We start from the raw sequence: 23,938 nt of genomic DNA, 5'->3' as shown, positions 1-23,938 counted from the left end.
TTCGTATCATTTTCAGCCCAACAGATTTTAATGCCACCTTATTTTGCACATTGAGATCTAAGAGGCAGAGAAAGGCGAGTGGACACAGGCATTCAGATTCGTAGCTCGGTCTGCGCCGTTTATTGGGATAAGCTTCGGCAACTCTTTCACAACATACAATTGAACATAAGTATCATATAGTGAAAATACAGCAATAATAATATTCATATCTCTCAAAATGTTCACAAAAAGAAAAGTGCTTCAATCTGTATTTATGAGGCCCTATTCAGTTAAACAACAATGCAAAGAGAAGTGGCCTTCACACATTCACAATCAAAATATACATAAAAGTTACTCAGACTTTGGTCAAACTCTATTTAAACATTTTAGCCACACGGTCAACCAACAATGCGAAGAGAACTGGCCTTCACAAATTCACAATCAAAATACACATAAAACTTACTCAGACCTTGGTCAAACTCTGTTTAAACATTTTAGCAACTCGTTTAGCTCAACAAATACACTGGCTGGCAATATTTAGTCACAATATACATACTATAGTGCTGGGAGCCATTATCAGGAGTCTTCTATGTTGTGAAGACAGCATACATTTGAACATAAGGAACAATGGACCCGCACTAAATAGGAAACTACTGCGTCAGTCAAGGGGAAAATCGCACTAATTGGGTTGATCTTTAATCAATTTAAAATTCACCATTGACACCTTGTGGTGTTTTTAAATAACTACCTTACATAGTTCAAGAGTGACACTGTGGAAGTACGGCAGCATACCCATGTGAGGTCACCAGCCTGCAACGTCAACAACAATGGCGAGGTACTAGTTAATTTTTCAGTTTAAAATTTGATACATTTTATTATAAGGAAAAACAGCTTTTCAATGTTTTAATATAACATTATCATAATTCGTACTAACATTTATCTTTTAAGAACTACATGTGAATAAGTGTTAAGTGTACCAGCAAAGAGCTGCGACAAATTTGTTCACATATCGAACATAAGATGTTGCCATTGTGCTTTCAAACCTATCAAATTATGTTTAATTTTTATACTTTGTTTAGTCTCACTGTTCAAGCCTGACGTGATTTTTTTTTTTTTTTTCTTAAAAGCCTAGCGGCCTGCCGGGCTTATAATGCACAGGGGGAAATCCTGCTGGATGTTTAGGAAAAAACGGTCTGGATTTTTCCTCTTTCCAAATAACTTTTTCCTGACCTGTGCTTTTGACCTTTCCATCTCTCTCTCATTTTTCTGCTCCTTTTGAGGAGAAGCTTTGTTTAGCTTGGAGGTCACGGTGAAAAGGAAACAGGGGAGCAAAGAAATAGAACAAACACAAGTGAAACATAATTTGTTGGAAAGGGCTGAAAACCTACAAGAACAACAAACACATTTCTTATGCAGGCTTTCAATGTATTTGGGGCGATCAGTGTTGATCCATCACTTTAATGCTAAACTAGTTCTAGAGCAAAGGGATAACAATCGGCTATGGATCTATGGGGAAATCAAAGTGTGACTAGAATGGCACTCAGTAGACTGAAAATCTGCCAGGAATGAACAATCCTAAATTGGGTTGGCATCAAATGGATCACCTTCACATGTACTCACTGTCATTTATCATTCAGAGGCATGCATTGTTAGTGAGAAAAATGTTCTCAGTCTTACATAAGACATTTTTTTTTATTCACACTGTTATCTAGATATGCACAAAATGTTTCTGAAAAATATATATATTTGTTTTTTGGTGTAATCCTTTTAACAAATTAACAGCAGTGTATTATATTCAATTAGTTTAGAATTGCAGCCCCAGTAGTGAGCAATTCAGACATGCACTCATCAATTTTATGTAGTACTTCTTTTCATTAAGGTTGCTGCTGGTAATTGCTAACTTTGGGCCTAAAATAACTGGGCATGCTAAGTTTGCAAACTTATTTTGAACTTATTTATTTATTTACTGATAGTAATACTTACAAATTACTGTATAGGTATATAACATTTCAACGAGAAGACTAACCAATGTTTCACTTTGTTTAAATACAGTGGTATAACTTTAAAATAAGAGTGATTTTTGATGTTTTATATATATATATGTATAAATACTGTATATACTGTATATATACATTGGCATATACGGTATACTGTATATTCAAGTGAAAAAAAAATAATTACGACCAAAACTATCCTCAATTCCTCCATCTTACCTCAATGGAAAAACATAAAGTGTTTAACTGAAGCTCTTTCATCATATCCAGTTTCCAATTCGCACACTTCTCAGGGAGGCACAAAAAAATTCACCATGACAATTTAATCATCAGATTTTGTTATTATACCTTTTTCCTTATTGAAAATAAAAACATTTAACAAACATTTTGGTGGTGTATTAGAAAAGGATGGCATGGATTTCCAATCATTTCAGCGAGAAAGGACTACTTGAGGTTCATATATATTGAATTTAATTGTATTCTAAAAATGAAGTCTCTATAGGTAACTCTCTTCCTTGCAAATAATCAATATTCGTGCACGTGTACTCTCCAGTTTGGCATTCGGGAACTGCAATGGCCTTGCGGTGGTTGACTACTTGCAGAAAACCATCTTGTTGTGCATGTCCACACTGGATCTGTACGGAGCCGCCGATCCCTATCAACGCCTTACCCGCTCCCCTCGCAGGAACAGACAGTCCACCTCAGGTAGTGAACACTCACATGTAGACACCCCCACACATACTTCCCCTGCACATGCATGTAGCCAACACAGAAACGTAACCAAAAAAAAAAAAAAAGATGTATAGGGGTTTCTGTTTTTTTGCACTCTTTTGTACTTCTTGTTCTCTGAAGCTGTTTGCATACATTGAGGTTGAGCGATGTTTGAACTGGACTATCCACAGGTAACTTTCTGGGTAATCAATATTGAGGGTGTTTAATTAGATTTCTCATGTAATCAATACAACTCCTTTAAGGCCTCAATCAAGCAACTGAGTTGGGCAAATTAACGCTGTCTCTTAACATAAATAGTGAAAAGGCAAACTTTACACACTTGTTTAAAAGATAACATACCGTACTCATTTTTAATAGATACACCTTATTCCTTTAGACCAGGGGTCCCCAAACTTTTTCCTGTGAGGGCCACATAACTTTTCCCTTCTCTGATGAGGGGCCGGGTCAGTTTGTAACAGAAAAAGTGTGACGATTGCAGGAGTGCCTAAAGGTAAGAATTTATTGTTTTTCAGAAAGCCACAATCAAATAACCCATTCTGGATTATTCACGGAACAAAAGTAAATAAAATTTATATATATATATATTGTATTATATTATATTATATTTTATTATTTTATATTATCATACCATATAATAATAAATAATAATAACACTATCAAATAAATAGATAATAACCAAATAACCATCTCTGCATTCTTCTCTGAAAAAAATCCAGGAAATAACACTATTGACAAAAATAATAATAATAATAAATAAATAAATATTGTTGAGGGGGCCAGACCAAATGTGGAGGCGGGCCGTATCCGGCCCGCGGGCCGTAGTTTGGGGACCCCTGCTTTAGACGAATATTCTAATGTCAACAACTGACGGAGGGAACAATGCAATCTGTTTGCTGAAAAAGAAAAAAAAACCTTGACCACTTGACAGTATAGATTTAACTCCCACCATATAAAATGTCTTTTATTATTATGATTAAACTAAAAAGAAGCTTATATTTGAATGCTGTATGAAATTTTTAAAATTTGGTTAATTTTTACAGTTCTATTTTCACGGCCTTGGTTAAGTTAGATAATTTGAGTGTTTTTAATGGCTACAACAGTTTTAATGTGCCAGATGGGACTAGTGTCATTCCATTGTGGTTGATTAATTGTGTTGTTTATTCAGTGAATAAAGCTGGACAAAAAAAGGGTTGAAGTGGTGGAGAACAGAGCTATTAGCCAAGCTAATGTTACCATCGGAGTAATTGTTGTTCCAGGTAACTGACAGAGCATCTATGGTTCGAATATAACCTGCAATTAAAATCCTTTAAGTCGTTAAATCCACTTTGATTAATTAATGTGTTCAAGACCCATCTCTAGTTTATATATACAATGGTACCTCTACTTACAACATTAATTGGTTCTGGAAGTAGTCTTGTAACCTGAAAATTTCGTAAATAGAGACGCGTTTTACATGTCAGTGCCCTAATTCGTTCTAAGCACTACTGACACGCCACATTAAATTTGATAATTGGGGGAAAAAACATATTTGAATCATTCCATTTACCTAACTCAACTGTCAATACCTGTACTGAAGTAGATAATAACAACATGCAAAGAAAAAATATAAAAATATATCATACCTTTAGTAAGGCAATGTCCTCTTACACGAGATCGATGGTGTCTATCGCCTATCTCACTCATCGTGACAAAAAATGCGAGGAGACCTATGCTGTAATGTGCTACTAATGTAATGAACTGTTTGTAGGCGTAAACAAAAACTCTTTGTGAGACAAAATCGCGAGTCATACAAGTCATTTGGCTCAGACGTCGACGCGTTACATCAGCAATAACACTATCTTGCCTGTGCACGTCATCATACTGCGACACACAAATTGAAACGTCATTAAAAATAGGCCAATTGGACAGCAGAATCCTATCACGGCGACATGAAGGAAAATATTATGATCAGTAGATTGGCAGGACCTTATTGTGCAAAATTTAAAAGCAGAAAGAAGGAAGCACATATGTATCTTTTACAGTATTGTACAGTATTTTTGCCTCTAACCTAAAATTTCTTTCTTAACAAGAGGCAATATTTTCCTGTATAAACTTATCGTAACCTGAAAATTACATTTGTAGAGACATTCGTAAGTAGCGGTACAACTGTGTGTATGTATATATATATATATATTAGGGCTGTCAAACGATTAAAATTTTTAATCGAGTTAATTACAGCAAAAATTAATTAATCGAAATTAATCGCAATTCAAACCATCTATAAAATATGCCATATTTTTCTGTAAATTATATATATATTCTGTAAAATAATTTGTTGGAATGGAAAGATAAGACACAAGATGGATATATACATTCAACATACGGTACATAAGGACTGTAGTGGGCATTTCACTCTACTGTCATTTAAATCTGTCTATGCTGTCCTCACTCCGAAGCGTCTACTTTTTCCAAAGCTAGACAGCTAGTGAACGACGCCTTAATAATCAAACTTCTTCCTTTTTCATCTGATTTATTGATAAAATGGCCTCAAACCACTGTCCTCTTTAGACCGTAGTGAAACTACAAAAAAAAGTACACAAGCATTGCATTAGCAACAACGTTAGCTTAGCACGCTATACAGGTTCACTAAACATAGACGAAAAGCATCTCATACAAAAAATACAACATTTCGCTTACTAACATAATATGTACATTCTTTACAACAACCATACTTACGGACAAATCTTGTCCAAGGATCATATAAGCACAACATTACAACGTAGGCGTCAGCCCGAGACGTCGTGCAGCCATATTGAACTGGCAAGAAAGCAATAAACCATGTCGCAAAGTGACCACAAGAGTTCGCTGTTAGACAGCACAAAAAACCTTGCTGTAAAACTTACCAAAAGGCAGCATACTGTCTGAGCGGGACATGTGCATTAATTGCGTCAAATATTTTAAAGTGATTAATTTAAAAAATTAATGACAGCGCGTTAACGCGATAATTTTGACAGCCCTAATATATATTTATATATTATTAATGAATGATATTGTAAATAAAACATCAATAATAACAAAAATCATACAATTAAAAAGAATAAGAATAGCAACACACTGATTATGGCTCAGACTAACTCTGAAGTTGATTTTTATCCCCATGATATTTCATGCACATTTTTCCATGCCATTGACAGCACTTTCTGTCGACTGCATTTTGAATAGGTGAACGAATGAATGAATTTTCATTCAACCTTCCCAGTCACTTTCCAATGGCAGCAATAAGTTACATGAGTGCCCTGTAAACATTTACATCTTAAAAAATAATTACTCCTCAGATCCCTTTTCCTTCTTTACTCTCTTGCTTTCTCTCACACAATTTAATACAAACAACATATGCGTACATATGCCTGTCACACATCTGCACTCGGATATGAGGTGCATGTTAACAGGATATGTGTTTCAGTCTGAGTTGCATCATTATGCATGTTTTCTTTTCAGTTGTGTCCCGTCTATATTTTAGCATTGCTTGAACAGAGGTCCTTAGTGGAAAGCTGTGGAGGTCTTGTCTTCCCGCCTAACCTACGCCTCCCTTCTCCCTGAAACTGATCTTCACTGTCAAAAGACCCTTTTCCACACTAACGATCTGTCAAAATGTCCGACCTTATCTCAGATATACATCTACTACATTGCTAAATGTTTTATTCTGAAATTGTGGGATATCATATAACCTAAAACCCACGTGTAGCCAACTTGATCCAAAAGTTTTTGTATGAAACAGCACCGACCAGGTAGAAGTTATTTTTGAGTTTTAAGGTAACTCTTCGACTGACTGTTGCGTAAGAGCTGTTTTTGGCTTCTCCGGCTCTTACGGTTTAAAAAGGTCTCTCTGTGCTGCTTTTACAAGATCAATTTGGAGAAGAAAAAAACAGCCACTGTGGCCTTTTCGTGCACCACAGGTGGTGTGAAATTTAACAGAATACAGTGCTTAACAAGAGGCCCAGACAACGCCAATAAATAATGCTTTTAAACACTTTCTGTTGGTACGTTTCTTTGTGCTTCTTCAAATATTTAAGCAAGCACACAAAAGTGAGGTGAAGCAACAACGGCAGACAACTGTGATGTTGCGTGTATCTAATGCACAGGTGTCAAATTCAAGCCCGTGGGGCCACCACATAATTTTGTGTGGCCCGTGTAAGAAAAATTTAAATAAACTTTCTGTAATCCTGTACAGAATATATTTACTGCTTTCCCCCCCCCTTTTTAAAAAATGAATTAATTTAAAAATGTTGAAGATGTGCAAATTAAAAGAATATTTACTCCTTATTAATTAGAAAACCAAATAATAAATAAATTAAAAAGAGACTATTTGCTGTTTTGTAGCAAAAATGTTGATTTAATAAAAAATTAAAAAATAAGTAAAAAACTGAATATGCATTCAAACAATAAATATTTGTTTCTCTTAAAAAACTGGAAAATAAATAGATAAAATGTTTAAAAATAAAATAAATAAATAAATTAAATTAAATTAAACAGAAAATGTGTTGTTTTGGTCTTTGAAAAAGGACAATTACAAGAAGGAAGAAGAAGAATGTCAACAACATCTCAAAAAAAAAAAAAAAAAAATCATCGACGATCAAAATATTAGCTGTTAATCGTGCTACCACTAGTTGGCAGACATAAATTTCCTCTGAAGGAAATGACTACGATGTCGGCATCAAAGATGAGTTTGCACCCGATGATCTAATTATACTGTAGGTATATACTTTTATTTTATTTACACATTTACATATTTACTTCATTTGAACATGACATTAGTATTTCTACAGCTCAGTTGCTGCTCGATTTCACTTTCTTTTACACTCTAAGACTGTGTGTTCTTTTCTCTTTCCCTTTTTTCCCTTCATTATGCCCTCACACACTTGCGCTCCATCTCCCCCTTCATCCTAAATGATCTCTTAATTGTTTTCTCATTCTTATACTCACTTACTTTGTCACTACTTCCTCCTTACCACCACATGTTCATTCACTCCCTTCCTCTCCAACCTAATGGTGACTCTGTGGCTGCTGGTGTGGGCATGCGGGCCTGCCTGACAGAGTTTTGCATGCGCGGCCTGTCTAACTTTTATTCCGATTCAAAGAAACGGATCCGTACATCCTACCAGAGTAAGTCAAGCCTACCTGATAGGTTATACGAGATGTTTGTTTTTTCTGTGTGTGAAGCTTGCTCAGACGACAGGGTTATTGGAAAGGGAGTGACTGAGGCAAACCAGAGAGATGCTTGGAATGAAGCTGGCTATGTCTGGTCTCATGACAAAACATCATAACTGAATTATTCAATAAGCCAGAGCTCCTTGTTCCAGTCATGTCCGATGTTTTGTCCTTTGCAGAAACAGACACTCATGGGAATCTGTTATTATGAATTATTATGAATGTTATACGATCCATTTGATGGCCTTTTTGAAAGTAAAATCAAGAAGTGTGGGTGAGGAAACCATACACGATCAGGATGTCCCTAGATAGATGTTGAGTACAAATAAAATGTTGGTAATTTGTTGTGCATGATGCATGTAATTTAATCCTGCATGTATGTTTTTTCTTTTTCCGGGGGTGGGAGGATGGGGGAAACATGTTGTGTATGCCACTTTAATGTGGGATTTGCACTACATAATACGGATCCTGAGATATTGTCACCTCAACATACTTATACAATCTGATCCTGTGTTGACTTAAATGATTCACTGCCATTGACAGTGATAGACACCAAATCCATTTTAAATGGGATGACGTTAAATCATCATGTTTCTGTAGTGAAGGGCGAGCGGGAGATGAATAAGGGACTGAGTCCAAACAAAGAGGCAGGTGAGACCGACGCTAACATGAACATGTAGGAGATCTTTTAATAATAAAAATAAGCTACTAAAGACTACTAAGAGAAAGAAACAAAAGGCAAAGTAGCAAATAGTAGCAAATTAAAATTACAATAGGCATCATGTCAGGAAACATTGACAAAATTGTTTTCTTAGTTTATGTGTTATATATGGTAATATGCCACAGTTACTGTGTGGTCACTGTAAAAACTGCTCGTTTTCAAAGCAACTCTGGTGCGTCTATCACCGTCAAAGGCAGCCATTGGGTTAATAATACTCAAAATGAAATAGAATGTAGTGCAGGTCACACCAGAATTCAGCCACTCTGCACCTAAAAGTACAAAATTTTGAAAATGGCAGATTATAAACTCGCTACATATTTATCTCACAAAACTGACATTTTCATGGGCAATATTCATCAGGGTTTCCCTCAGAAAACTAGAAACGGGAAAACAAAGTTTGGTTGTAGAGAAGTCCACAATGTTTTCTGGAAAAAAATTAAGTAAGAATGTTAAGTTGACAATAAATTTACAGTTATGACTATCATGTATAAATGTAGAGACTAAAAGGCAGTACTGAAATACAGTTTTACCAACAAACAAAATTACAATGTGATTCAGTGCAATGGAAGAGAGCTGGGACAGGTTTGTCCACATATCAACCGTTTGATGTCACAATCGGACTTTCAAACGTATCACCAGACACGGTTGTTAAAATATACTTTTTATATTTTGTTTAAGCCTGGAGGAAGGGGGGCAAGAAAATCTTGGTGGCCCGCCAGGCTTATAAAGTACTGGGGAAACGCTGATATCCAATCTATAGCCAAAAATATAACATGAATATTTGTTTTCTATTATTTATTTATTTGCTGAAGGCTCTGAGTGGCTGACACAAAACAAGTTTCAATTGCTGATTTTGTTCAAATAGTAATTTCAAAATAATCACAGTGTGTCTGTTCTTTTCCTCTGGCTGCCATCGGCTGTGGCAGGCCTTACTGAACTATCTGACAACCAGCAGTCTGTTGACATGGAAAGAAGCAAGTCGCCCACCTCAGGTAACCCACCACACACACCTGGAACTACACCACAATCATGCTGTGCTACAGAGAATGAACTGATGCGATGAGGCTACGCAGGGTTGTCATTATCGTCAAGCTTCAACGTCTAAGCTTCAGAACATATTGAGAAGGGCTGCAAATAATCCAAGCTGTTTGGTGAAAGAAAAAGTGCTACTGTTACTTGACTGGTTGGTTTATCTTTAAGTCGATAATGGGCTTGTTCGGTGTTGCATGTGATTTCATAATGCATTTGCAATGCAAGCTGTTTGCTGGACAAGACATAAAAGTCATGTTTTATTTATTTACTGATTTTCTTGTGGTTACATGTGTTTTGTTTGATTTTCTGTTCGCTGGTCTGTTGCCGATGTAACTGCTGTGTAAATTCAAGTTTTTTTTAAAATGCTTTATTGAAAAATTTTTAATTCTCAAACTCAGTTCTTGGTACCTAACTTTACAAGCAAGAAAAAGCAATAGACATGGAAAAATCTGTATAGGGAACATGTTTTTGCATTTATAGCGAAATGTGAACCTGAGAGGCACATGGTTAAGCATCAATGACACGAGGCCTTCCAATCTCGTCATTGTAGTTATGGTTTCCTTTGGAGGGTCATTAAGTCTAACACGTTGAATCGACTAATCGAAAACTAATTGATTGCCAAATAAATGAATTACTGTTATAATAATAGACTAATAATTTAGGAACGATGTTTTATTTAACTTTGATTTTCCAATTTTTGTTTTTTCGAGACTTTTCATAGCAGATAATTTTTACTTATTTTATATTTTTCAATTACTTTTTTATTTATGTTTTAATTAATAAAGGTGAAAAACTATATTTTTTCTTTATTTTATTTGTAATTTTTATTTGAAAGTGGGGAAAAAACGAAAACAGTAAATATAATTTTCTTTTTTTTTTAACTGTTTGATTTCAATTAGAAAAAATTACATTATCATTGTTTTTATCCTACATTTACAAAAATAAACAAAATAAAGACGTATTCTCTAGAATTCTTTAAAAAAGAACAGAAACTTTATTTTAGAGTGATAAAGTTGATGCCAGTGAAAATGATGTGGCGGGCCGGATCTGGCCCCCGGGCCTTGAGTTTGACCCTTGTTTATTACACCAAATTTAACATGATGTTTGAATGACACCTGGTGCAGTTTTGTGCCCCTTGACAAAGACCCTTCGTAATATTTTTATGTACTTGTACGTACAGTGGTACCTTGACATATGATTCTTTCGAGTCTTGACATTCGACGACATGCTTCGAAAATGACAGCGTCGCAATTTCATTGTTTTCGCTCAAGAAGGACGCACCGCAGATTATTTTTGAGCGAAATCAACATGGGTACCAAGAAGGTTAACTTAGGTGGTTAAAAAAGGAAAAAGCTGACGCTTATATTATTCTGATGTGTATTTATAATTTGTTTTGTTATGTGTAATTGCTATTTGCAATTGTACCTGCAGTATTTTTTAAGGATTTAGCATAGGTTTTTGGGTGGTGGAACAAATGAATCGAATTATGATGTATATGAGTCACTTTATGTGCGCATGGACAAACACACTGTGGGTGTAGAAAAAGGTCGAGGACCTGAAGTGGCTCTGCCCCGGATATGAAACATGATCAGTGATTAGTCCACTAATTTGGCAGCTAGATGGCTTTTGTATGACATCAGTCTTGCTGTTCATCATAGATAAATGTATTACTAATGCTCTATTTTGGTGGCCAGGCGTGTTGAGGTCAGGCAGACGTATCCACGTTGGTTTGAGTCTGAAGAGAGAAAGCCATGAGTGGCCAAGCTCAAGCGGTATGAATAAGCTCGGGATTTGTGCCAAGGCAATTTGAGGCACAAAGTGAGGTGTGTAATTGAAGCTCCCAGTGTCATGGCAACAGTGTGGGAGGACACATCATCAAGTGTGTGCTCACTCGTGTCCAGATGATAGTATACATTTCAACTCATTCTCTGGCATTGACGGCGCTAGACGTCCAATCCCTTTTGACTGGGAGGGGCGAATGAACGTTTCCTGTCAAATTTCATTGGATGTTTCGCGCCGTCAGTGCCACTAAAAGATTAACCTTCATAGTCCTACTAGTTTAAATGAATTGGATGTCTATCGTTGTCAATGACGGGCAATGAGTTAAAGTATCATTTCATTTGGGCTTGGGCCAATGAACAGATACTTTAGTACTTAGGATTCTTATTTCATATTTCACAGCTGTCTTAAGTTTAAAACGCATTCCTAGGAGGTGACATTGCATAATACTTGATAAGATTTTTAAGTGTCTTGTTGACAATTTGGAGCTGATGCGAATTACGATTGTTCGGTCCGCCCTCTCCTAAGTGCCATTTTGTTTTATGTGGTTTGTGATGATAATCTTGATCAGTGGTTTTAATACAGCGCCGTGTTTGTTTTGCAAAGTTGTCGTCATTGTCAAACAGGCAAAAAAAAACAAAAAAAAAACAGGTCCATATTTTAGGACAGAGGGAAGAAAATCATTTCTTGTTCCTCATCTCTTATTGTTATACAGTAATTCGATTTCACGACACGGTTGGGTTTCTTGAGGACAGAACCAGACAAGTTGAGAGAAATTAAATAATACTGCTCACCGTTCCTTGGCAGTCTTTTAGAACAGATGCGGAAAAGGTCATGGTCATTCTGATACTCATTAGTGTGTCATTTTCAAATTAAGACTTGGATCAGGGTGCTCTACTTGTCAACTAGTGAATAAGGGTGTCCCTGGTCCGACCATAATCGAAAATTTTCAGACACACTGAATTGGGTGAAAATGATAGGGTTTTTAAAATTTATGAATTTTATTTTTAAGGGCTACAAAGCAACAAAATAATCAAGATGGACAAGGATATTGTCAAAAAAATGTAGGTTTTACTAGCTGCTGCATGAAGCTAGCTAGTGATAATGTCTAAAGTATGAGCTGCAAAAATATGTGATCGTGATAACCCTACTAGTGAACCTTAGTGTTTATTCATTGGTCATTTAAAAAAAAACTTTAATATTACTATTATTTATTATTATTTAATATTATTGCTTATTATTATTATTTGATGGCAATAGACCCCTAATCCATTTGAACTGGCAGGGTTGGCAGCAATCATTTGCTGTCAGCCTCTCTTATATCGCCATCAATGGGACATAATTAGCTAATGCACAGTTAAAATAATTACCTGTGAGATTAATTGCTATCAATTGCATTCTGTATAATAATGAATTCAAAAGTAGTATTTAGCACACTTATTTTCAATGAATTGTCATATTAATAAAATAGTATTCTATATTAACTCACATCTACTCACCCTTTTGGCTTTATCCCCTCAGGGGTGCAAAGTTAAAATAATGAACTGTGCTAATTACTCACCCAGCCTTGTAAATTAATAAAATGTTAATAAATATCAGCTCTGCTTGTCAGTTGTCGCCCATGGGTCACTTTCTGTTGATTTTGGGTCACTGCCTGTTAATGTTGGGGCATTTATGGCTAACTTCCTGCAGATTTTGAGGGATTCTTGGGTCACTCTCCTTTGATTTCAGGTTGTTGTTGTGTTTATTTAGGTTCCATTCCAGGCCCATTGTTGGGTCATTTCATGTTGATCTTGGGTCACCTCCTGTTGATTTGGGGGCATAACCCCCCCCAGTCAAATTGGATTGGACATCTATCAACGGCAATGAAGCATGATTTCTCATTGTCAGCCATCCCATTTGAAATGGATTTCATGCCTATCACTATCAATGGTAGTGAATGAGTTAAATGAGTGCCCTAAAAAAGGTGAAAGTTTATCTAATTACAGCAGTATGAAAAAGTATCTGAACCTTTTAAAATTTTTCACATTTCTGCATAAAAGCACCATCAAATCAAATTTTGTCAAAATAACACAGACGAAAAAAACTGTCTGCTTTTACTAAAACCACCCACACATATATAGGTTTTCATATTTTAATGAGGATAGTATGAAAACAATGACTGAAGGGGGAAAATGAGTAAGTGAACCATCACATTAAATATTTTGTGGCTCCCTCTTTAGCAGCAATAGCTTCAAACAGACGCTTCCTGTAGCTGCAGATCAGTCTGGCACATTAATCAGGACTAATCTTGGCCTATTTTTCTCCACAAAACTGCTGTAGTTCAGTCAGATTCCTGGGATGTCTAGCATGAATCGCTGTCTTTAGGTCATGCCACAGCATCTCAATGGGGTTCAAGTCTGGACTTTGACTTGGCCACCCCAGAACGTGTTATTTTGTTCTTCTGAAACCATTCTGAAGGTCATTTACTTCTGCGTTTTTGATCATTGTTTTGTTGCAGCATCCATCCTCTTTGCTTCAACTGTCTGACAGAGGGCCCCAGGTTTTCCTGCAAAACATCCTGATAAACTTTTCAATTCATTCTTCCATTAATGATTGCAAGTTGTCAAGGCCCTGAGGAAGCAAAACAGCCCCAAATAATGATGTTCCCTCCACCAAGATTCACGGTGGGAATGAGGTATTTACGTTGGTGAGCTGTTCCATTTTTCCTCCACACATGACGTTGTGTGTTACTCCCAAACAATTCAACTTTGGTTTCATCAGTTCACAAAATATTTTGCCAAAACGTCTGTGGAGTGTCCAAGTGCCTTTTTGTGAACATTAAACGAGCATCAATGTATTTTTAGACAGCAGTGGCTTCCTCTGTTGAGTCCTCCCATGAACACCATTTTAGGCCATAATTTTATATAGTTGATGTGTGCACAGAGATAGTGGACTGTGCCAGTGATTTCTATAAGTCTTTAGCAGACACGCTATGGTTCTTTTTTACCTCTTTGAGTACTCTGCGCTGAATTCTTGGCGTCCTCTTGGGTGGACGGCCACTCCATGGGAGAGAAGCAACTGTGCCAAACTCTCTCCACTTTTAGGCGACTTCTCTGATTGTCGATTGATGAACATCCAGATTTTCAGTGATGGTTTTATATCTTTTCCCAGCTTTATACAAATCAACAATACCTCCTCCAGACAGCTGTTTTGACCGAGCCATGATGCACATCAGACAATTCTTCCCAGTTTTATGTTTTATAGTGGGCAGAGCAGCTTTGAACCACTCATCAGTGATTGGGCACACACCTGACCTAAATTGTTTGGTAGAAATGGGCTCTTTAAGTCTCCTTAGGCAGAGGGTTCATTTACTTATTTTCCCCCTTTAGTCATTTTTCCATGCTATCCTCATTAAAATATGAAAAACTATACTGTAAATGTTTGGGTGGTTTTAGTTAAAGCACATACTGTTTTTACATCTGTGTGATTTTGACAAAAATCAGATCACATTTGATTTTATGCAGAAATGTGAGAAATTACAAAAGGTTCAGATACTTTTTCATACCACTGTATGTGGCTACATTGTTTTCCTAATTCTTTTGTCCTCTATGTTAGAGAAAGCACCCAATCTTATTAAACTTCTTCTTCATTTGTGGCATCATATCAAATTCCCCACACATTTTGTCCTGCTTTTTGTCATTGGGTAGTTTTCATTTGCATTTTTCTTGACTGAAAGCGTCTCCCTTGCCTTCGGTGCAAGTGCTATTGTTTGAAGGAGCTTTGGCTGTAAAATAGCAGGGCCAGACCAGCTCAGGAGATGGGCTAATAAGCTGACATGCCACTGAGCTGTGCTTTGCCTGGCAGGATATATTTAGCTGTTAGCATGTCGCGGGAAGAAGTGCGTTGACATAATGTCACCTGCTCACTCTCTTGCTGGTCAAAGGGCTTTTTTAAAAAAGGATAGGAGATTTTAATTGACTTTGTTCATAATGCCAATTGTGTACTGTATTTTAGGTCAATAAAACGGCTTCAGGGTCTATATGAGCCACTCATAATGTACTACATTACACAAGAGTTTCATTCTACAGTGGTAATTGGATTTCATTTGTCTCATGCACATTTGCATAAATGTGCTTACGCAAATAATTATGATAATGATTTTTCTGACAAATAAAATGTTCCTACTAGAGATTTGCTCCCTTTATGCACCACAACCGCCAACCTACACCGATTTCCAAATTTAGCCAGGAGTTGCCAGTCACGATTCTGTACTGGAATGTAAGGAGCCGTTGAAACCGCTGCGCCTCTTTTCACAAAGCAGTTTGGGTGGGCGGCATTGATGCGCATCATTTTTTCACCTCAGTGACTCGTGTGCTGTCGGATGTTGACAGTAAGAATTGGTGTGCACAAGAGATTCGATTCAGGTGCACCTTTTTGACAACATGATGTGAAGGCTTTTCTTCAATAAATAATGAAACGTTGGCTTTTAGTCAATAAATGTATGTATGAAAGTATCGAATTATTGTATTTGGAGTTTTGCGTGTAACATTTTTATGTTCTCACATGGCTATCATTGAACATGTCCAATTCATTTAAAATAGAAAGACAGTTTGTGAAGACTAATTTTTTACTTTCACAGGTCCTCCTTTTGTATTGTTCATACGACCGGAATTCAGGTTTCGGACAACATAACGACCCCTCTTGAATTTGGTGATTCTACTGTCTCCACGCCACACTTTCATCAGAAATGTGTGCTATTCAACCCTTAAACATTGTAGAAATATTTCCTGTTATGAATCAGTTCCCCTTGTCTCCTACTGTTACTGGCAACGCTCTCTTTTCCCAAGTTCACCCATTATATGTCTCTCTCCCGTTTTGCTCTGAAAAGTCTTGTCCTTTCTGTTGGATCTCCTATTCCAGTTCATTACCCAACCTCCCTTCACAATGACCCTCGCATCCTGCCAGAGCCTGTGGCCAGTCTGAGAGCCAGCCACTGCAGCCCAGTGTTTTACTTATTGGACAATGGTAAGAGGAGGGATGTGTCGCAGATCCACCTCATAGACATCTGTGTGTGGCTTTTGCACCGTGTGCGGCAATGAAATGGATAATGGCAAGTGGGGTGTTTTTTTGACGGGTGTCTGGTTCAATGTTGCATCATGCATGCTGAGTGGGCTTCCACACTGTGAGCAATAACACCTGCAAAATACACTCTTTTTTTTTTCTTTTTTTTTTTTTAACTGAGCTGGATTTAATGACTTATGTAAGGGAGGGGGAAAAAAGCTTTCTTTTTTTTTAAAGACAATAAAAAGGTAGACCATGCTGTATTTATTTGTGGCAATTAATTTGTGAACACAAACCAAAACATGTTTGCTCAAGTTTTGTTTTAATTAAAACTGAAGCATTGCATAATCAGGTCACCCAACCCCACAGTAAGTCTTAACTGAGAGCTATCAATTTGCTTGGTTATGGACAGCCATCTGTAAATAATCAATGCCGTATTAGGTCCTTGTTTTAGTAGGCTACTTGTCCTCACTAGTAAGACAGTTGGGCAGAGAAGGGTAGCAGGCTGATACCACCTTTAATGTAAAAAAATGTTTGATGAACTTGAAATTTATAATCAACAGGTTTCACTTGAATTTTCAACCTTTAATGGAAAATAAAAACACAAAAAAATGTTAACATTGCAAGACCAACATTTTTAATAAACTGAACTTTTGTAAGTGTTTTAACTCAACATTTTAAGTAAGCTGGACTTCATTCAAGTACATTTACTAAATGTATTTATTTATTTTTTGGCAAGAAGGGGTTATGGGTGGAAGGAAAATAGAAAGGAGAAAGAGACAGAAGAGAACAAACAACAAGAAATACATTCAACGCCTACGCTGATTATACATATAATAAGCGGTGGGTAGTAAAGTGTTACATGTATTGTACTCCGTTACATTCACTTGAGTAACTTTTTGAGAAAAATGTACTTCTAAGAGTAGTTTTACTAAGCCATACTTTTTACTTTTACTTGAGTATATTTGTGAAGAGCAAACGCTACTCCGCTACTTTTGGCTGCACAAGAGTCATTACATTTTTTTTTTTATTTGACATATTAGATGTATTTATTATTTTTTTGCTATTGATGCCAAGAGTAGCTCTACCCTTTTCAACAATAAATCGTCGCAACATATTCGCATGACTACATTATACCAATCAGACGAAATCTTGCCATTCGATGATCACGCCACCCTGTTCATTCACGTGGCGTCTTTAAAGCACCGTAAAAATGAAGAATTTGATACAGAGCACCGCCCTCAACATGACTCGAAAGCACAGATTTTAACCTCTCTCCCAGTTTTTATTTGGCACCGACTGACCATGGAAAACTGGAGATATGATCCTTTTAATTTCATAATAGTAAATATGAAGGAACTATTCACTGTTCAAACTAGGATCTATTTTCTCCACTAGAGGGCACTCATGCTCTTTGGACAAATAATGCTTCATCTCTGTCTTTTTTTTTTCTCTCGCCTGAATTCAATGAATGATTCGTTCTTGCATTTCTTTGGCTTAATGTTGTTATGTAATGGATCATTGTACGGTATTATTATAACAGCAGTACATATAGATAACACTGTAGAAAAAAAAAAAATGTAAGCAGTTACTCACAGTGTTACTCATTACTGTAGTATTCTTTTCACCAAGTACTTTTTTAATCTTACTTGAGTATGTTTTTTGGATTACTACTTAGACTTTTACTAGAGTAATATTATTTTGAAGTAACGCTACTCTTACTTGAATAAAATTTTTGGCTACTCTATCCACCTCTGAATATAATAGTGGTATTGTTCGCTAATTGTATTTACGGTTGACACCATGTGGGGGGCCTGATGAGAGAGGTGGAAAAGGGGGGGGGGGGGGGGGTTGGGGTAGTCAGAAAGAGACTCAGCTCACTATTTTACTGTAAGTAAAACTTAAGTAAATATACAACAATTGTCTACAAGTGTGGATTGAACCTATATATATATATATATATATATATATATATATATATATATATATATATATATATATATATATATATATATATATATACAGTGGTACCTCTACATACGAAGTTAATCCGTTCCAGGACCTTGTTTGTAAGTCGAAATGGTCGTATGTCGAGCAGGATTTCCCCATAGGAATACATTATAATTCCATTAATTCGTTCCACAGCCCAAAAACCTTCACTAAATCCTTAAAAAATACTGCTGGTACTATTACAAATGGCAATTACACATAGCAAAACAAATAAATTATAAATCAAAATCGGAATAATAATAATAATAATAATTCCTGTATTAATGTAACGAATCGGGTTCTAATGTGGCGGACGTTTTTTGCTGACCCTGAACGCACCGCGGGGCTCACGTGCCAGAGACAGACCGGTGAGCTTGAGTTTCACTTTCACTTTGAATGTTTTCTTGATAACACCTCAATTGCGGCAGACAGAAGGTGTTTTTGTTTTGAATAAGTTGTGAAATAAATGATAAAAACGTGGCGAAGTTGGCGATTTCTCTGGAGATGTTACCACAAAAGGAATTGTCAGCTTAACTTATAAGGACTGGCGAACGATGGTCGGAGGAGGACCGTGGAGATGTATTTTTGAGCCATTTCACGGATGCCCACCCTACGCTCATATTTTTCTGTCATTTGCATCTTCATTTAGAAGGTAAGCGTCAACTTTTTCCTTGTTTCACTATCTGTACCAACCTTTTCTGAAACCAGTGTTGATTTGTCACACAAGAAAATCCGCCGTGCAATCGTCTGCGGTGCTGCCATTGTCGTCGTATTTCGAGCATGTCGTCGGATGTAGAAACAAATGGCGAGTCAAATTTTACGTCGGATGTCGAAAAGTTCGTGTGTCGAAGCGATCGTATGTAGCGGTACCACTGTATATATATATATATATATATATATGTGTATATATATATATGTATGTGTGTGTATATATGTAATTTTCGGACTGTATGGCGTACCTGACTATAAGCTGCCACCCACCAAATTTAAGACGAAAACGGCATTTGTTCATAGATAAGCCGTACCGGGCTCTAAGCTGGAGCTGTCCACACTGTATTATGGGAATGCTTATGACTGGTAACATTTAGTGTCATCCGGCAGATTATCTCAGTTTTGAATGGATGTAAAAGAGCTCGATCTGAATGGAGTTTGTGACATCATTTGCCAGATGACACTTAATGATCTTTCTTAAGCAGTCATTAATAATGCCCTAGACAGTGTCATAATTATGACGTCTTATGAGTCTTATGACGCCGCTGTCAAATAAAGTGTTGCCTAATAACCCAAATAAATCAACAAATAAGCCGCACATGACTATAAGCCGCAGGGTTCAAAATGAAAGGAAAAAAAGTAGTGGCTTATAGACTGAAAATAACGGTAATGGTAATTTAAATCATAATTTTTTTGGTACAGTATATTGAAGATGTGCCGAGTGATGCCTACTGTGCCCAATTGTATTACTGGTGAAAACAAATAGTATACTGCTACACATACCTTAATTCTTTCACTGCCATTGACAATGTAAAATGTCCAATCATGTCACTCATTTCATTCTTCCACCGTGAATTAAGAATGTGTTTATCACTGGTGCACATCCAATTCTTTTAAAGTGGGAGGGTGGCTGCGAATCAATATTTGTTCATTCGCTATCAGCCGTCCCAATTCAAATGGATTGGACGTCTACTGCTGTCAATGGCAGCGAATGAGTCAAGCTGAATCTTACGGATATCGGGGAAAAAATGCTCAAAAGGCCTTTATTGTTTTAGAAATAAGGTGTTCTAACCTTGTCAGTGTCCTCCTCACTTTCATGCAGGTGACTATCTCACTTCTCCTTTCATCACAGGGTGTATATGTGTTTGCTTTATGTGTACGAACTTTGACCTAGAAGAGCCTTCAAGGCAGGCGAGGGATGACAAAGGGTTTGCATCCTCAGGGCCACTTCTCCTTCGGGTGCTTCACTGTCCACATTGTCATCGAACACATCTCCACCAGAGCCACAATACGCTGTATTTGCCAGTGTGGCAAAATGTCATATGTTTGTATTTTCTCGAGCTACACATTCATAACTGTGTCTGTCTTGTGTGTGTTATTTTCTAAATATGTCGCAAATTGACTTCTGCTTATTTGGGGGCAACATTCCTATTTGCAATAATTGAATGGAATTGTTAATCAGTGTTATTATAGTACAATCCAGTTGGCCATATGGTCCCATTGACTTGACCATATTCACGTCATGCTAACGTGTTATTATTGTTACTGGAAGATCTCACAGACTAACACCCGCAGGAAATGGTGGATACTAATTGAGACGGAAAACAAAGGATTATGTTGATGATTAATTATGATAACAAATTCACAGGAAGAAACTATCCCTTAGCTCAATAAGTTGTTGAAAACATTTTTCTATATCACGATTTTGTTATCTAAGCATCATTACTGTATTTTGACCAGTTTTGCATCTGGTCAAGGTGCTTTATTGTGAACGTCACAAAGGAGCTTTCAGCTCCAAAGTGTAAAGAGTCATTTTAATTAAAATCTCCGCAGTCTAGCAAATATATTTTTCTTTCAAGCGATCTTCAATACTGAGTTCCTGACAAGGCCGTTCACACAAAGAAGGATGTACTTTAAAAGCAGACATATTCAAACAAATTCAGGGTCGAACTGTATTCACTAAAACATTTTTTTTGACTGGAAAACTCTTCATAGCATCTCAAGTTTTAAATTGCACTGTTATCTACCTACACTTAAAATGCTTGCAAAATGTGGTTTACAAGTCTTTTTGTTGGCACCAGAGTCTGTTGTTTTTGCCCCCTGGTTTAATCCGTTTTTGTGTTTGTTTGTTTTCTGGGCTTTCCTGTCAGATGCTCTTCTTCTGGGTGATTAAATGTTCAAGCAAAACCAGATTCGATGGGAGAAAAATTAAATGACTCTATAATGGAATTTGTCAATGCATCACATTGTTGCAGCTTGACAAGAGTGAATGCTGCTTATACTGTAATGAAATCTCTCATTCTTTATTCCAGCATATTCATTGATATGAACGTAAACAAGGTATCATGTTTCATGTTGAGTGCACTGACGAGAAACTCCATTTAAGCATGCATTTTAAAATCTGCACCTGTAGCATTTTGCATGGTCAGGTTTAATTTGAATTAGTTCAATTTTGTTTTTTCCTTGTTTGACTGAAATTAAGTTGTGTTTTATTTCTTACCTATTTATTTTGAAGGGATTAACTGGTGCTTTTTTTCCCCCCTATTCCTTTGTTTCAGTAAAGGGACCCGGCAGAAAGTTAAGTCTGCCAACAGATCTTAAGACTGATCTTGGTACGGTAGGCGAAAGCCAGCAGTTTACACGTGTGTTCCTTTGAGTCATTGGGTTTCTATTTTTGTCGTGTTTTCTAGGCTTTTGTGTTGCTTTCTTATTTTTACTTGAGTTGTTTTCCCTGTCACTCTCTCCTTTTGAACCAGTTCATGAGATGGCCCATTTTCTACCCATCGGTGTTCTTTGATTTGATTTTAATATTCATTTCTTCTACATTTTGCAAGTGTTTATAAAGGTGACTTGTAATCCATAACTCTTATTTCGACATGAAGCTCTTTATCACCCTATCGTGACTGGCCCATCTGCTTATTTTCTGCAACTTTTCCTCCATCTACAGCGTTGCTCGACAGTGATTGGATTCACACGCTGCCTTTTTCATTGTAACTGGATCATTTTCTTCTTTAACAGCATCGCAGCAACTCAACGTTCTCGCCATACATGTCTAACTGCATCTACATCATTGTGGGTTCCCTTTTGCTCTGCTTCTGCAGTGTAAACACGTGCTGTCTCGCCTTAAAACCTCTGCTTCTTAAACTGCACAAGTGCCTATATATTCAGATGTGATAACCTTTTTTTCTTGCAGCCTTAGTAAGAAATAAAGTTAATTAACGCATTCACTGCCATTCACAGTGATAAAATCCATTTTAACTGTGGTGGCTGGCATCGAATGATCATGTTTTAGCTTGATTGATCGGAGGATCATTCAAAAAATACGAAAAAACACAAAAACGTGAAAAACATGAAAAAAATAATGTCAGTTAAAAAAAAAAAAACGCAATAAACCGCCTAAACCATGAGAAACAAAAATACCACAAAAAAATGTGAAAAAGCATAAACGAGAACTGAAATCTAAATAATACAACAACAACAAAAAAAAAACTCATAAATATATGAGAAACCAAGAACTGCGGGGGGAAAAAAACAAAACAATGGCAGCCAATGAGTTAATTTTACCTGTACAGCCCAAACCATTAACTCATTTGCTGCTAATGACAGTGCTAGATGTCCAATCCATTTGGACTGGGAAGCTGTGAGCAAATGAAGAAATGTTCAAATGGATTAAACTTCTTCTAGTAACAAATTCACAGCAGAATGGATGATTGGACGCCACATGATTGGACTTCTAGCATCATTAATGGCAATGAAAGAGTTAAATAATTGTCAAAAAAATGTAATTCTTTGAACTTTTTTGGGCCCACTGGAACAAACCATCAATTTTCTAAATACAGTGGTACTTCTACTGAAGAATGTCTCTACATACAGTGTATCCCAAAAGTGAGTACACCCCTCGCATTTTTGCAGATATTTAAGTAAATCTTTTCATGGGACAACACTAACAAAATCACACTTTGACATAGTGAAAAGTAGTCTGTGTGCAGGTTATATAATAGAGTTAATTTATTATCCCCTCAAAATAACTCAAAATATAGCCATTAATATCTATCGTAAACTCTGGCAACAAAAGTGGGTGCACCCCTTAGAAGCTACGTGCATCCCTAAATGTCCAAATTGAGTACTGCTTGTCATGCATTTTTATTTGTGCTGTCAAATTTATCGCGTTAACAGGCGGTAATCAATTTTTTAAAATTAATCACGTTAAAATATTTGACGCAATTAACGCATTCACTGAGTGACCCGTTCATACGCCGGTTTAGCACATTGAGAGCGAAAAGACAGAGACATGCAAGTGGACACATTGGACCGCGCGTTTTATTGGGTTAAGCTGTGGCAACTCTTTCACAACATATATATAAGTATTGTGGCGAATGACGTGGGGAAGAATGACAGGAGACGGTCTTTTTCTTAACACGCTTAATTGAACACAACGCAGAACATACTGTATACCATTTGCAGCCAGCACTGACAGTCAAGTGAAGTCGCTACAGTATCATTTAGTGAAAGCACAACAGAAATAATATTCCTATCTCTCAAAAAAAATTATGTTCACAAAAAGAAAAACGCTCAATGCGAACTGTCAAAGAGAACTGGCATTCCCAATCAAAATAGCTATGCGAAATAAACATAAAACTTACTCAGACTTTGCCGTAGCTTGATTTCTTAAGTAATTTAAAACTTGCCAGTGACACCTTGTGGTGTATTTCAATCACTATCTTATGTAGTTAAAGACACTTTGGAAGAACGGCTGTGACGTCGCCGCTCG

The 23,938-nt window shown here is 36.7% G+C and overlaps 1 protein-coding gene across 15 annotated transcripts in view; it reads left to right on the top strand.

Annotated features, from left to right (window-relative positions):
* The window catches only part of stxbp5l (syntaxin binding protein 5L), a 239,039-nt gene that overhangs the window by 184,829 nt on the left and 30,272 nt on the right, over positions 1–23,938 (top strand). For 3 of the 15 annotated variants that reach the window (XM_057852743.1, XM_057852739.1, XM_057852736.1), the window contains exons 18-22: positions 2,527–2,678; positions 7,779–7,847; positions 9,540–9,605; positions 16,327–16,431; positions 21,726–21,779. In XM_057852743.1, the coding sequence (XP_057708726.1) occupies positions 2,527–2,678; positions 7,779–7,847; positions 9,540–9,605; positions 16,327–16,431; positions 21,726–21,779 (446 nt within the window). The remainder of the gene's footprint in view (positions 1–2,526; positions 2,679–7,778; positions 7,848–9,539; positions 9,606–16,326; positions 16,432–21,725; positions 21,780–23,938) is intronic. The other 12 variants (XM_057852749.1, XM_057852745.1, XM_057852741.1 and 9 more) reach the window with 6 other exon arrangements.

Source organism: Corythoichthys intestinalis, chromosome 12, assembly GCF_030265065.1.
Source record: "Corythoichthys intestinalis isolate RoL2023-P3 chromosome 12, ASM3026506v1, whole genome shotgun sequence".
Taxonomy (NCBI): Eukaryota; Metazoa; Chordata; class Actinopteri; order Syngnathiformes; family Syngnathidae; genus Corythoichthys; species Corythoichthys intestinalis.
This window is presented reverse-complemented; position numbering and strand designations above follow the sequence as displayed.